Raw genomic sequence first — 15,707 nt, 5'->3', positions numbered from 1 at the left:
TACAGAAGTGTTAACTCTATTGTCCTTGTCCATTGTCACTAGTGAAATTAAGCTTAATCCTACTACTCTGATTGTCTTTTTACATGGGACGAACTGTTGGGCCAATGATGCCCAACACCTGGCCCAGTGATGCTCCCTCCTGTGCTATTGCACAGGAGTATCTTTGGCATCACTCACAGCGCTGCCGGAATGAAGATGGAGCGGGCCGGGGAGCATTCTCCCCCCGGCTGCTTCCATTCACAGTAACAAGACAGTCATTCAAAAGTGAACGACTGCTGTTTACACTGAACGACACTGAACGTTCAGTCGCTGCAGAATGGTTATTATTCAGATTCTCGTGGGAATCTGAACTATAATCTTCCCGTGTAAAAGGGCAATAAGCTATTTGGAATTGGATAGATTGCATAGGTGCAATAGGATTATCTTCACATCCAAAGTTGCAGAAAATGTAGGCAAGATAGGACAAGATGATATGGCTTTCTGTAAGAACATAAAATAAAGGGGATTCTCAGTCAGTTGTAGAGTGAGGATGTTGACTTCAAGGAATTCAAGGATTCTCCTGAATGGATTTTGAACATCAAGAATTGCAAGGTTGAACCTATCTCTTGAGACTGACTTTAGCCTTCCTCTTTGAAACCAAGCCAGTGTTGATATATTTTAATTATAAACTTGTATCTGTCTTTTGGCCTAGGCCTAAGGTCGTCTGAAGACGGCTGGGTCGGATCCCGCTGCGAGAATTCTCGCAGCGGGAGCCGACCCAAGCTCCTGCAGGGACCAGTGCGGCACTCACCTCTCCCGCGGCTCCGGCTCTTTGATGTGCCGGCTGCCGGACAGCCGGCGCATGTGCAGAGTGAAGCCGGGGCGCCAGGACAGACATTTTGCAATGCAATCCTATGCAGGCGTCCAGGGCGGAAATTCTGTGGGAAATCCCGCTGCAGAATTTCCGCCTGTGTGCAGGGGGCCTAAAAGTCTTTTTACACGGGCAGTTAATCGGCAAAACAGGGCACAGATCCACTGACAAACACAAAAATGCTCACTTGTTGGGTGATTGCTTTTTTTATACATCATAAAAAATAGCTGTTTGTTGGCAGCACCTCATCCCTTGTAAACAGGCTGCTGAAGAAGCGCAAATTGTATGCAGCCCAAATGACAGTATTAACAATCTTTCCTCCCCATACAGTTAGCATCGACCCCTGTAAAAGACCATTTAAATGACTACCGATTTAATTCCTATGTCGTCGATCAAAAGAAAGACGTCTTGAATAAAATCTGGGCCAAAAAGATTGGACAATTCTAAATTTCAGAATTTGTTAACTTTAGGATGCCAAATTCACCATCGCTGCTGCAGTGGGCTATCTAGCCCTGTGCACATAAAGTGGCATAAGTGAAGATAAGCCGATTCTTATATGCTGAGCCGCTATGCCCCCCCCCCACCCCACACTGTTCTGTTCTGTCACTAAGCTTTCAAACAACTTCTACTTATATGATAGCCAGTAATAATACATGGAGAAAAATCCAAGGTACTAGAGGGAGCAAAAATAAAATGCAGGCCACCAGGAGTCTCCCTTCCTCCTAACTTGCTGTTTAAAGCCTATTGTCAATTAAGGGATAGGAGACAGCCTAGGTCAGAATGGCAGAACAGGATGTGGAGAATGACGTTGAATCATTATGCTCCTTGAACTGTATGAGATAAGAGAGGAAAGGGAGGGGAGAGACACACACACACACACACGTTGTGCAGGAGCTGATGATGAGTTATCTGTTGACATTTATTCACATGGACACTGCTCAGTACTGCTGTACACTACCCTACATGATTGTGTTATTTTCGTATGTGACACAAAGCAGAATCTACAGCTCTGTGCACAGTTTATAGAACAGAGACCAGCAGTCAGGCTCCTCCTACCTGTTCCAAAAGAATTGAGAATCACAGATACAATCTACAGAAGACCAAAATTGGAGAAAATACAAGATACAAGGGTTAGTCCTCATGTACACACACAGCAGCTTATTCAGAAAATATAGGCATGCTTTAAGTGCCAGCTGGACGATTTCTCTAATTTTAGAGAAATAGTTAAAATTCCCATCTAAGAGAGAGAGGCTTGCTGTTTTACCTGCTAGCCCCAATTAGGACAATGTTTTACTATTTTCTGATTGCCAGCAGTGGATGGGAACCCTTTTGGTTTACATCTAGAGATGAGCGACCGTACTCGGTAAGGCCGATTTCGCAATCGAGCACCGCGATTTTCGAGTACTTCACTACTCGGGTAAAAAGATTCGGGGGGCGCCATGGGTGAGCGGGGGTTGCAGAGGGGAGTGGGGGGGAGAGGGAGAGAGAGAGAGCTCCCCCCTGTTCCACGCTGCTCCCCCCCCCCCCCTCCGCTCCACCACGCCACGCCCCCCGGCAACCCCCGAATCTTTTCACCCGAGTAGTGAAGTACTCGAAAATCGGCCTTACCGAGTACGTTCGCTCATCTCTATTTACATCCAAAGGATGAACACCTGTACAAGACTAAAATATGAGTCTTCACGTGCACCGTAAAGTTTTCTTTTTGCTTGATATACCAAACATATGGACTAATTCTTATCAGTGTATGGTTAATATTGTATTTTCATTTATCTACAGTATATATCCCTAATATCACAATTTTTAAACACTTAAAGGGGTTGTCTGACATGTTTTTTTTTCAAAAACATGCTCCCCATACAACGACATAACAAACAGGCTCATCTCTCCCATCCCCCTGCAGTGTCCAGCACTACTGATCCAGGTCTTCCTGTGAGTTCATATTTACAAGCTGCAGCAATGTATTTATGGGATGCGACAGGCTGCTGCAGCCTACCACAGAGTTCAGTGATTGATCGCTGAGCTCTGTCATTGGCTGCAGCAGCCTGTGATGTACGGTACACAGACTGACACCGGACATGAAGGACCATACAGCAGCGAGGGAGATCCAGGGAGCCAGGAGAGGTGACTATATGACTGCTTGTTATGTTGTTGCATGGGGAGCATATTACCGAAAAAAACCCCTCAGACACCCCCTTTAAGGGCCATTTACAGTTCTATTATACACTTGTAGCTCTTTTTTGCAGATAATTGCAGTGCTGAACTTGGAAGTGCAGGTGCACCCTTAGAGTCTTAGTACTGACACTTTTTTATGGAGTGAAAATGACCCAAATGGGAGGTAAAGGTAAAGTCCCCTGTTGCAAGCACCAAGTCTTGATTGACTCCTAGGGTGAAGTCACTTCATCACATTTTCTTGACAGACTGTTTGGCATTGTCTGCTCCAGTCATCTTTTATCCCCCTAGCAAGCTGGGTACTCATTTTACTGACCTCTGAAGGATGGAAGGCTGAGTCTACCTTGAGCAGACTACCTTAACCACGTGGGGATTAAGCCCACAACCTTCAGGTTTTGAGCGAGAGCTTAGGACTACATTTCTGCTGCCTTAACACTCTACGCGAGGCCCCGTCATGGGACGATAATGACCCAAATGGGAGAAGGAAAGACAAGCAATCGCAAGAACGATCGCAGTGAAGAAAATAGCACACAATTATTGTAACCTAAGTGTAAACACACGTCTTGCAAGTCTAAATGGCTTTCGATATCTGCAATCAGCACTTGCTACTGGCAATTTATCTTTTTGTGTAAGAGGACCCTTACATTGCTGCTCGTCTGGGTGAGGTTTCTATGATATTAAAATATAAGCGATAAATCAGTTGTGTAATATGGAAGTTTATATACTATTATGTACAAATTCAGGATTTCTTACAGCAGTAAATGAAAACTGATAACTTATTATGACACGGTGCTTCCAAGTGGGTCGTTGTCATTGTTTCATAATTAACCTCTTTACCGGCTCCCTCAAGTGTGACTGCTATGAAATGAGTATGAAAAAACAGTCAATTTGAGTCATTTATTGCTTGCTACAATAGCAGACGGCATTCTTCCATTTCCTAGGGAAGAATTAAGCTCTCATTTCAAGCAAATAAATTGTCTACCTTGTGCCATACTGAATAGCTGCCTCAACAGCAGAGAAAATGATTCGCAAAATTCTTTTCTGTCTCTCGCTAATTCATCTTGATCAGATTTTCTTAATATTATGACTTTCATCCATCCATCCTCTATGACAGATATTCTCAATGGCTGGGCACTACAGCCTCACAGTGCATGATAAAATAGCATTTAGAAAGCGTTTGCCTTTTCCTTATTTGGTTAAAGCTACTGTGTTCTCTCCCTCTACAATCTGGCAAGTCAATGCAAGTGTTCTTCTTGCCGCCCACATCTTATATATCCATATCCCTGGATTGTGTCTTTGAGTGCCATCTACATTAAAACTCGCATTGTGAATATGCGAGATAGAAAAAAGGATAAGACTTGTAGATTGTTTGCCCTCTGGAGGTATTATGGAAGTGGAACATTTTCACTAGAATCTATAGTTTATCATCAAGCAATCCCTGAAAGATGTATAAATGTTCTTTTAAACAGTTACAGTCCCCTTTCTCATCCCTCCTCTTCTTATGTGTCAGTCAGCATTCTAGTTCTAGCATTTCATTCAAGAATCGGGGTTACACAGTGGATATGCTTGCATGTTGCAGAAAATAAAAATTTTTAAGGGGGTTCCCCACAAAAGTGTTATATGAACTGTCATAAAACACTGATTTGAGGATCTTGCTGACCATGTGATCGACAGAGGCTCAGCTTAAAGGTCCCCATACACATTACACAAAAGTTATCCAAACCTGCTAATATCAACAGGACTGTAATACTGTCACATGTGTATAGGGGACTCCAGTCTTTCCACTGACAGAAGATGCCAAAAAAAAGAAGGATCAGGCATATTGAATTTCAACAACTGATCCATTTGTTTCATCTGGAGATAAACCACCGCTAAGTTATCTAGCTACAGCTTTTTCCACTGTCCTATAATGATATAGGTCCAGCCAATCTGCCTAAATAGTCCACAGTGGTGTAATCAATCACACTGCTAAGTAGAGTCTTTGGGGCTCTTGGTTTTCTCCCTTGCTCCCCTCGTAGGGGGTTGGTTTTGGCTTCAAGAAGTGGCTGAGACCAAGCTTTCAAGGAGTTCCACTGACAAATTTCACACTGAACAGGACTGTGCAGCCAACAATGTCTGAGAATATATACAGGCTGCTGAAGACAAACGCTTTAACATTTGTAATAAAGCCCAATTGAGGAAATGTTTTTAAACAAAATAGGTATAATGCAATGAAAAAATGATTCACTGGTGTCTATAGCCTTTAAGGTTCACAGCTAATTCTCTCTGCTCTCCCATACACATGAATGCTTGGTTCAGTAGAGCATTCATGTATTTTCAATGGGGACATGCCACACCTTGACCAGCAGTCGTCAGTCTGGTCAGCACACGATTGCAGATTTCCTTCCCTCATTATCTGTTCAGCAGTGCTAGATCATCTATGTTACCACACCCAGGGTTTCAGATTAGTAGGGGGTTAAAGCGACCCTCCGGTTCTGTACAAACTTAAATGGCTGCACCTGCTTCTCTAACTACCTGATGCACATTGTGCATTATATGCATCATTAGTTTAACACCCTGCACCTGCCTCGATTGACTAATGTTATCTATGTGAGAAATACTGGCTACTAGGAGCAGTACATAGCGTCAAAGGGCTCTTTCACACGGGCGTTGTCGTTTTTACGTTCACCCTCTGGCACCATAAAAACGTGTGAATGGGCACACAAAGGTAACGTTTATGCGCCTGTTCAGAAGGCCCGAGCCCGCAATGCCGTTGTGTGGAGGGAAACAGTTTAGTTCTACTAAACTGTCACCCCCTTGCCTTCCCCTCGCCGACTCTTAGCAATGGGAGGAGGCAGGATGGGGCGACAGCAAATGTGTGCTAAGCTCCCACCCCTTGTCGGCAGCCAGCAATGGGAGGGGGCAGGAGTTTATCAGCTAGCTCCGCCCCTGTCCCACCCCTCCTATTGCAAGGGGGCGGTGAAGAGGAGGGAAGGGGGTGGGAGTTTAGCAGTCACGCTGCTAAACTCCCTCCCACCTGCCTTCTCCGGCAGCTATCATAGGCTCGCATAGGAGTCTACGCAGTCGCTGCCGTATTCTGCCCAGAAAGAAAGTTTCAGGACTATCTTTCTTGGCTGTCGTAAAAGCGCCCAGCGCTATAGTAGCTGGCCGGGCGCTTTTACGCCGTGGGAATACACCCGTGTGATCTGATGCATTGGAATCCAATGAATCAGATGGTAGCACACATTGGCCGTGAAAACAGCGGTCGATATACGCTCATATGTATAAGCTCTAAGGCCATATTCACATGAGCATTTTATCGTAGTGATAATCGCAACCATCTGAAGCATTGGATTCCAATGCATTTGTTGGGCGATTTTCCAGAGTATAAAATTGGCCAGCCGAAAAGATAGCACATACGGTGTGCATTCCGTCCGGTCGCTTCTATGCCGGCCAGAAAAGATAGGTCTTATCCTATCTTTTGCCGAAATACGTCGGCTATTCCCATAGACTCCTGTAGGAGCCTATGAGAGCAGTCAGGAAAGGGAAGGGGTAGGGAGTTTAACAGTGGCTCACATCGCTAAAGTCCCTTCCCCTCCCCTTGCTGGAAGCTCCCATAGGCTGGTGAGGGAGCGGAGGGAGTTTAGCATGACTAGCTAAGCTCCTGCCCTGTCTCCTCCCTGCCCCCTCCGCTCTAGCAGCTGGCAATTGGCGGAGAGAGAGAGGAAGTTTAGCACACTTCCGCTGCTAAGCTCCCACCCCTCCGTTTTCCGGCAGCTGGCAAGGGAAGGAGAGGGGGAGGGAAGAGGAGGGAGTTTAGCAGAGCTGAACTCTCCCCCCCCCCCCTTCCCCGGCTTACGGTATTCGGGGCAGCGGCGTATATACGTTGCACCCAACAGTCTGACTTGGTCGCAGCTGCCTCTCGTTCATATGATTTTCGGACATGTGAAAGAGCCCTCGGACTACCAATGCATACTAAGGTCTCGTTCGCTCGAGCATGGTTTTAACGCATTATAGGCACGTGAAAAGATCGCATCTAATAGAACCAATGGTTTCCTATAGCAGCATTCACATGAAGGAATTTTAGACATGCAAAATACTCACACCTAATAAAGATAGGACATGCGGCTGCAATGCACGGATCTAAGTTCCATAGACTCCTATGGGAGCTGGATAACACGCACCACGCAGCTCCTGATCATGTGAACGGGCAATTTCACAGCTAATTAAGCTTGAGACTGAATATCTGGAAATCACCCGTTCACACGATTTTTAGTGCAGTATAGCCGTGATCTTTTCACGCGCCTATACTGCGCTAAAACCACGTTGTGTGCGCGAGCCCTAACACAGTGTACATAAAGTAGTCAGAGAAGTGCTTCAGCCATCTTTATTTGTCCAGGCCTAGTCTACCTGGCTATACAGTAGTACCTCTGGTGCCTGTTAATTTTACTAATAGTCAGTGGGCTCTGGTGTGATTTATTCCGCTTGCTAGCTGTGTTTCTGACCTGGTCAGTTTTGAACTCTGATTTTGGATTTCTGCCTGCTGTGCTGTGCCTTATTGTCTTCCCTATTATGATCTGGTTTTTGCCTGATTTTGTCTCATGTATATCTTTGCTTTTGGCATTTTCTCGGATTATTCAGTACTGATCCCTGGCTTTTTTTCTGGTGTCCTTCTGGTCCATGCTGTTCCCATCCGCTCAGTGGTCAGCAGTCGCTCTGTGGACTTCTGAACACTCATTCAAGTGGTATTCTGATCAAATCAAAGTTGACCCATCAGAATACCAAGGCAAAACAAAATAAGGATTCTATGAATGCAATGGACTAGGTTAATGGGTTAGCAAGGAGCTGTCCAGCGAAAGGGGTTGTCCCGCGCAAGCAAGCGGTGTTAAAGGGGTTGTCCCGCGGCAGCAAGTGGGTCTATACACTTCTGTATGGCCATATTAATGCACTTTGTAATATACATTGTGCATTAATTATGAGCCATACAGAAGTTCTAAAAAGTTTTTCACTTACCTGCTCCGTTGCTAGCGTCCTCGTCTCCATGGTTGCTGTCTAATTTTCGCCGTCTAATGGCCAAATTAGACGCGCTTGCGCAGTCCGGGTCTTCTGCTCTTCTCAATGGGGCTCCGTGTAGCTCCGCCCCGTCACGTGCCGATTCCAGCCAATCAGGAGGCTGGAATCGGCAATGGACCGCACAGAAGAGCTGCGGTCCACGGAGGAAGAAGATCCCGGCGGCCATCTTCAACCGGTAAGTATAGAAGTCACCGGAGCGCGGGGATTCAGGTAAGCGCTGTGCTGGTTTTTTTTTAAGTCCCTGCATCGGGGTTGTCTCGCACCGAACGGGGGGGGGGGGGGGGGTGGAAAAAAAAAACCCCGTTTCGGCGCGGGACAACCCCTTTAATGCACGATGTATATTACAAAGTGCATTAATATGGCCATACAGAGGTGCTTAACTCCGCTTGCTTGCGCGGGACAACCCCTTTAATTAACAGAACTACTGCCAGGACGCAGAAGTCTCTAGATCCGGATCCTGACAATGGGAATTTTTTGTGTGTCTTATCATGGTTAGGGTTATTATGAAATTGCTGGCAATGCTTATAATGATATATTAAAGGTGTTGTCCGGGTCTGAACTACTGATGGCCTATCCTCAGGAAATTTTTATAGGGAAATATGGACATACGGTAGTACAATGTGTTTGTTGCATAATGAGTGACATTATCTGTACACCAGCCTTCACATACGTATCTATCTATTAATATTTATTTATACTTCTTTTGTACATTGTTGATTAATAGTTTGATTGCTGATCACATAGTTTCCTATTTGTATAAATATCTGTCATGTTTGTACTGCTTGAGAAGTGCTTCTTTAGGCCGCCTGCAGACGGCCGGGTCGGATCCGGCTGCAAAAATTCTCGCAGCGGGACCCGACCCGAGCATCTGCAGAGAGCAGCGTGACACTCACCTGCTCCCGTGGCCCCGGCTCTTTCATGTGCCGGCTGCCGGACAGCTGGCGCACGCTCAGAGCGGAGCCGGCGGCCGGTGAGTGACGTTTCTGTGCGGGGCTCGCAGAGCCCCGCACAGAAATAGAGCATGCCGCGCGGCCAAATCATGGCCATCTGCCTAGGATTGCGTTTGTTAACGCAATCCTATGGCAGCTTCCAGGGGCGGAAATTCTACGGGAAATCCCACCGCAGAATTTCCGCCTGTCTGCAGGCGGCCATACAGTGGAAACGTTGTATGATTTAATGAAGGATTTTCATTTGAATTGTTGCCTGTATCTCCATTTTTTGCATGTTTGGTGCCATAGATTTTATAAGAATACTATCCTTATGAGATCTGATTAAACAGATTTATATTTATCATCAATAAACCCCAACTAAAACTTTTCCTATGATGTTATTTGAAACGGAGCATGCAACTCCAATTGAGCAGGTGAATAAGGCTGCCTGTCCACAGGCGTTGCGATATTCTGCGGTGGAACTCCACTGCGGGAGCCGCCGACGGGAAGCAGGAGCCAGCTGACAGTTCTCCGCACTGAACCTATCTGACAGATAGGCTCACCGCAGAGAATTGCGGCAAATCGCAGCATGCTCCGATTTTCCACCCGCGAGCGGTAAATCGCTATGATTCTCTGCTCGAGGACAGAGGGGCTGCGCTTTCCATGGCAACACTATAGAAAGCGTTCACTGTGTTCCCCCGCGGCTGGATTATCGCCGCGGAGAACGCAATGAAAATTCGCCCGTGGACAGGCAGCTTTAGAAAAAAAGAGTTCAAAGCTTCCAGACAAGTCAATACACGGTATGCTTCACTGCTCAACATAGGGACCAAGTGGATATAAAACCCTCCATGACCATCTCCGCTTGTACACACACAGAAAATGCCTCAGAACTGCATCTTTGGGATCAAACCGGAAATATGTTAATCATCGCAATCTCCTCTGTATGGAATCTAGCGGTCCTCGACACGGCACTACGACACTATCCGTAGAAAGCTCACTATAGCGCAGTACCTTTAAAACTAATGAAAGAATCTTTAATAAGCATACTCACAAAAGTATAGTCAAATAACCATTAAAACATGTCCACTGCAACGGTCACCACGGCTTGGGCTGCTGCATGTGTAATATTTTTTCTAAAAACTGACTGATATCTTTATTACAGTCAAATATTTAATGTTTTACATTGGATGACTAACTATATGAAAGCATTCTCGTTCTCTATTGTACTATTTGATATGACCTTCTAGCTCCGGGCAGCACTCCGCGTAGCTTCAGGAAGAGCATGGAGTGCAAAGGTCTCTTATGGCCCATGTTTTATAACTGCTGCACTGTGAATAATGGGTTACTACTCTTTCTTCTACCATTGTGGGTGGATTAAAGAGAAATTGAAAGGCACATGTGTTATGTAATGCACTTACAGTACACGGTGCATTGTACATGAATTAGATGTCTCTATTTTCCTAATCCACAATGGCTATTTTACAGATAATATGGAATGACTGAACTGGACTATATTGGGTTCATCTGAATAAATGATCCTGAGGTCCTGTAATGTAACCATACAGAACAAGGGCATGGTCACATTGTATTTCTCATCAAAGGGGTTTTCTAAGCCTTTTTTGTTGATGACCTATCCTCAAGGTAGGTCATCAATATCAGATTGGCAGGGGTCGAACCCCTGGCATGCCAGCCAACCATCTATTTTTCCAAGCCTCAGTAGCTAGAACTAGTACAACTCTGTACGCTGTGCAGTGCCTCCCACTGAAATGATACAGCTGCTTGGCAGCGGTGCCATTTGTTGAATCCTTGCTGGTCTTATATTCATGACCTATCTTGAGGAGAGATCATCAATAAAAAAGGACTGGAAAACCTCTTTAAATTATGTTGTTATCATACACTCATGGACTAAAGGAAGTGATTGATTAATTGATCCCCCAAAAAGTTTAAAAAAACAGCAACAAATGATTCTCAGGTCTAACAAGAAACAGTTTTTGAGACATCTGGGGAAAAAATGCATTCCGCTCCTTTTCACATTTGCATTGGTGATTCCGTGGTTTCTTGGAGCCAAATAATGAAAATATCAGAAGTTGCTGGATCTGGCATATACCGGATACAAACCGCGCCGCCAGACCCCGCTGACTGCGATGGAGCCTTCTGTACAGTTCCAGCATGATGGCAAGTATTTTCCCAAACAAAATAGTGCATCAGGCTATACTACAGATGTAGCAGTGCCAGCAAGAATGTTTGGCGTGGTACATCTGTAGCGCGGACCCCTAGCACCTTTGGGCCACACTACAATAATTGTGTAGCGTGGCCGCTGCCATTCATAGCATTAATTGTATTGCAGCTGTGGTGTGGGCACTGTGGCTGTCATGGGACGTATGTGGTAGAAATACTGCTTGGGCAGAAAAACCTGCAGATGTGCGTCGTCACTTGAAGAAGACTTGAGGTAAATTTACACAAGACGGAAATGCTGCAGTTTTTGTTGTTTTTTTTGCTGCGGAAAATTGGTAGCAAAATCCACATAATTTCTGCATCAAACTCCACGTCAAAATCCGCACCATCTTAAAAATGCGGATACCATTTAATTCAAATTCAGCCAGAGGATCAGTAGGTGGCCCACTGGGAATCTGCCCAGTCAGACAGATGGCCAGTATCAGCCTGTATGCAGGCAGCAGAATTACATTTGGGAAGGGGCGCTGCCTGAGGCAGAGTGCTCAGCTTGCCTTATAAACAGGGCACCCCTGGACGGGTTCATAAAGGTCCCTGGATGAATGGCGGTCACACGTACATTGCTATACCATTCATTTCAATGGGAGTGTTGGAGATAGCGAAGCACTTGAACTTTGCTCTATCAGTTCCATTCGAATGAATGAATGAATAAATAGGCCATGCACATGAGTGAGCTTTGTTCCATTCATTTGGGAACCTTCATCATCCGCTCTCATGATTGGTACAGATCCAAATGGTCGGAAGCCCACCGATCACTTACCCCCTAACCTGTGGATAGTGTTGAACTTCTTTTGGTTGGACAACCCCTTTAATGTAGGTCTAGGCTAGATGAGAAACAGGAATTACTACAATCAGAGACCGGTAGGTTGGATTTCATTGTTGTTTATTGTCTGACAGCATGTGACTGGCACAGAATCGACTTGTCTCGTGTATAGTGCTGGTAAGTAGATGTGACATGGCGGCATTACTTATATTTACAGGTACGCTATACACCTATTTCTATTGAGGCAAATTATTTGGCTAAAACAAGACAAGTGTTCATAGTGAAAATGTTTAAAGGGGTTGTCCCGCGGCAGCAAGTGGGGGTATACACTTCTGTATGGCCATATTAATGCACTTTGTAATGTACATTGTGCATTAATTATGAGCCATACAGAAGTTATCAAAAGTTATTCACTTACCTGTTCCGTTGCTGGCGTCCTCGTCTCCATGGTTGCCGTCTAATTTTCGCCGTCTAATGGCCAAATTAGACGCGCTTGCGCAGTCCGGGTCTTCTGCTTTTCTCAATGGGGCTCCGTGTAGCTCCGCCCCCTCACGTGCCGATTCCAGCCAATCAGGAGGCTGGAATCGGCAATGGACCGCACAGAAGCCCTGCGGCGGCCATCTTCAGCAGGTAAGTAAGAAGTCACCGGAGCGCGGGGATTCAGGTAAGCGCTGTCCGGTGTTCTTTTTTAACCCCTGCATCGGGGTTGTCTCGCGCCGAACGGGGGGGGGGGGGGGTTGAAAAAAAAAAAACCCGTTTCGGCGCGGGACAACCCCTTTAAGTCATGTCCTCACTTCAGCAGCACCATGGGCATCGTCCCTTTAACCCCTTTACACCCCAGAGCATACAGTTACATCCCAGGCACACGGAATTTGTACGGAGTAAGATTGGAAACCGATCCCCCTCCACACATGGTGGGTTCTGGTTGTCGTTGACAGCTGACACTTACCTGCATCCACCGTGATTAAGGTGAACACTTATTGCAATGGTTAACCCTTTAAATGCTGCTATAAATTCTGACTGCAGCATTTAAATGCCCCGATTGGTGTTTAGGGGGTCCAGAACGCCCTTCCTCCGTGATCAGTTCACTAGGTGTCGTTTATCTGCCATGACAGCCTGGGGTCTTCTAAAGGCCCCCAGGGCTGCCATAACTGATTGCTTATGAAGACATGTCTGTTGCCCGCAGACTGACTGTCAGAACATTGCATTATACCACAGTCAGTCTATCATGACTGTATGAACGATCAAACAATCGCTCATATAGTATACATTATACTGTATGAGCGATCAAAAGATCTAAAGTTCAAATCCCCTATGGGGACTACTAAAAAAAAAAAAGTATAAAAGTTAGTTTAAAAAAATGTATTCATTATTAGAAAAAAATTAAAGGTGGTACAATGTTTTTTAAAAACCATTTCCCATATTTATAATGAAAAAAAAAATCAAACAAAAAAATGCAAAACCATATTTGTTATTACTGTATCCATAAAACTCTGATCTGTCAAATTAATGCATCATTTATCCTGCACGGTGAAGGTCATCAGGAAAAGAAATACACAAAGCCAGAATTGCACTTTTTAGTCACCCTGTCTCGAAGTAAAAATGTTACTAAAAAGCAATCAAAAAGTCGTATGTGCTCCAAAATGGTATCAGTAGAATCTACAGGACATCCCGCCAAAAATGAGCCCTCGCACAATTATAGAAACAGAAAAGGTTATGGCCGTCAGAGGATCTAGTTGTAATGGTACTGTCCCATACAATAAAGTTACCGTGTCATTTTTGCCACAGTGTCTACACCATAAAAACAAGAGCCTACCAAAGATGGCGGAATTGTGCTTCTTTCCCCCATTTTACTCCATTTAGACATTTTTTAAAGTTCACAATACATTATTAGGTTCATTAAATACTACCTTAGAAAAATGCAACTCACCCCTCAAAAAACAGAGGATGGATAAATAAGAGAGTCAGGATTTTTTCAAAGGGAGGAGAAAAAATTAAAAATGTTATCATTAAGGGGTTAAAAAGATCCATTTCTGTATTCTACGGAGTGTTACAGCCCGGGCCCCTGGAGGAGGAGACGGAGCAGCACTAGGAGCCAAGGACCCATGCAGGATGGAGAGCACCGGAGGAGATCCGCCCCTACACCCTCAGCTGAGCGCAGGTCGGACTCCCCCATCGGGACACCGCTAGCTACGTCATCATGATCCGGGATCCTGCTGGAGAAAAGGGGAGGGGCGATGACGCGAACTTGGACCAATCAGAGTCGTCCACATGCAGCGATCGTGAGCCCGGAGCAGCCTCAGAATAAAATGCTATAGCGGCTACACTGCTCCGCCACTAGTAGCGGCGGCACAGGAGCTCACAGGCCGGACGTGCTGAAGGGAGACACCATAAAAGAGGCCGCGGCTACGGGAAGACACGACGGGGATTGTGAGCAGACGCTGCCCGGGACTCTGTACTAGACGCCTCCCCCAGTCACCTCGGCTTGTCCTGGTCCGCGAAGCGCTCGGAGGCGGCGCGGAACACCCGCGAATCCATCTGATCGCCGGCAGGGAACCGCTGTATGCAGAGAGCCTCCCAGCATCTCCGCCCAGACTCAGTGCCCGAGGCCGGGGAGCTCGTATGGGAAGAGCGCTGTGAAGACGGACTCTAGAGCGCCGACACCGAGCGAAGCAGCAGGAGCAGGCGGAGAGCCGGCCATGGAGAACGCGCACACCAAGACGGTGGAGGAGGTGCTGGCGCACTTCAACGTGAACGAGAGCACGGGGCTGGGCCTGGAGCAGGTCAAGAAGCAGAAGGAGAGATGGGGGCCCAACGGTACGTGTGCGGGGGCCACGGGCATGGCTGGCGGGGGCCGGCTATTGTGTCATGTCTGCGGGAAAGCTCCAGTCATCTCCATCATGTAAGCACTTCCTGTCAGGCCTATCCCTGCTACCGGCGGCACAGAAGATGGCTGCCTGGATGCGACCTCGTGTGCTCACAGCCGGCAGCCTGCCATCTGCGGAGCCGCTGCGGCGTGGTGTGCCGCTACAGGCTGCTGCCCGCGGGCGGCTCTACAGCGACTGCAGTGTCCTATATGGGGGCCTCATAGACCCAGAGCAAGGGTCGGTCCACTACTGAGATAGATCTCTTTTAAAGGGACCATCACAATAAGGAGGGACGTATTTTTTTTTTCTCTTAATCTTGGGTTTTTAAAAGCTTTGTTTGGTCTGACGTCTTTTTCGGGTCTCCCCCAAATGCGTGAGTATTTAAGTCCTCAATAGAGGAGAAAGCTGCTGCTGGCTAATGCCAAGAGGCTTCAGCATGTAAATTATGCTCAGTCCTCCTTTATGATGATGTAGACGGGTCTGGATGAGTTTTCACTAAGGCCGCGCTCACACCAGCACATGGCGGTTCTATCCAAGGGGCCGAACAACCCAAGTGCTGGATTCAACATGTGCTGCACCAGATGGATCCCCATTCACTATAATGGTGTCATCTGGCATGCCTCCTGCTCGGCACCAGATAAAATGGCGCAGTATGCTGCACTATTTTGTTCGGCGTCTTGAGCTCAAAACTTCGTAAGGAAACTTTTATTGTTCCTTTCCAGTTTAGTCTGCCTCAGAGCTCCGTGTTCCGCATGGTGGATGTGAAGCAGAGGTACAATAAGGATGAGGCGGAATCCATGTGGACTTTTCTGCACTGATTCCGCCTCAAAAACCGCATATTTTGC

General features: G+C 46.3%; 1 protein-coding gene across 2 annotated transcripts in view; it reads left to right on the top strand.

Annotated features, from left to right (window-relative positions):
* Positions 1 to 14,274: 14,274 nt before the first annotated feature.
* The window catches only part of ATP2A2 (ATPase sarcoplasmic/endoplasmic reticulum Ca2+ transporting 2), a 55,950-nt gene continuing 54,517 nt past the window's right edge, over positions 14,275 to 15,707 (top strand). For both annotated transcript variants that reach the window (XM_066603265.1, XM_066603264.1), the window contains exon 1: positions 14,275 to 14,812. In XM_066603265.1, the coding sequence (XP_066459362.1) occupies positions 14,695 to 14,812 (118 nt within the window). In that variant the 5' untranslated portion in view covers positions 14,275 to 14,694. The remainder of the gene's footprint in view (positions 14,813 to 15,707) is intronic.

Source organism: Eleutherodactylus coqui, chromosome 5 (assembly GCF_035609145.1).
Source record: "Eleutherodactylus coqui strain aEleCoq1 chromosome 5, aEleCoq1.hap1, whole genome shotgun sequence".
In the NCBI taxonomy this organism is placed as follows: Eukaryota; Metazoa; Chordata; class Amphibia; order Anura; family Eleutherodactylidae; genus Eleutherodactylus; species Eleutherodactylus coqui.
This window is presented reverse-complemented; position numbering and strand designations above follow the sequence as displayed.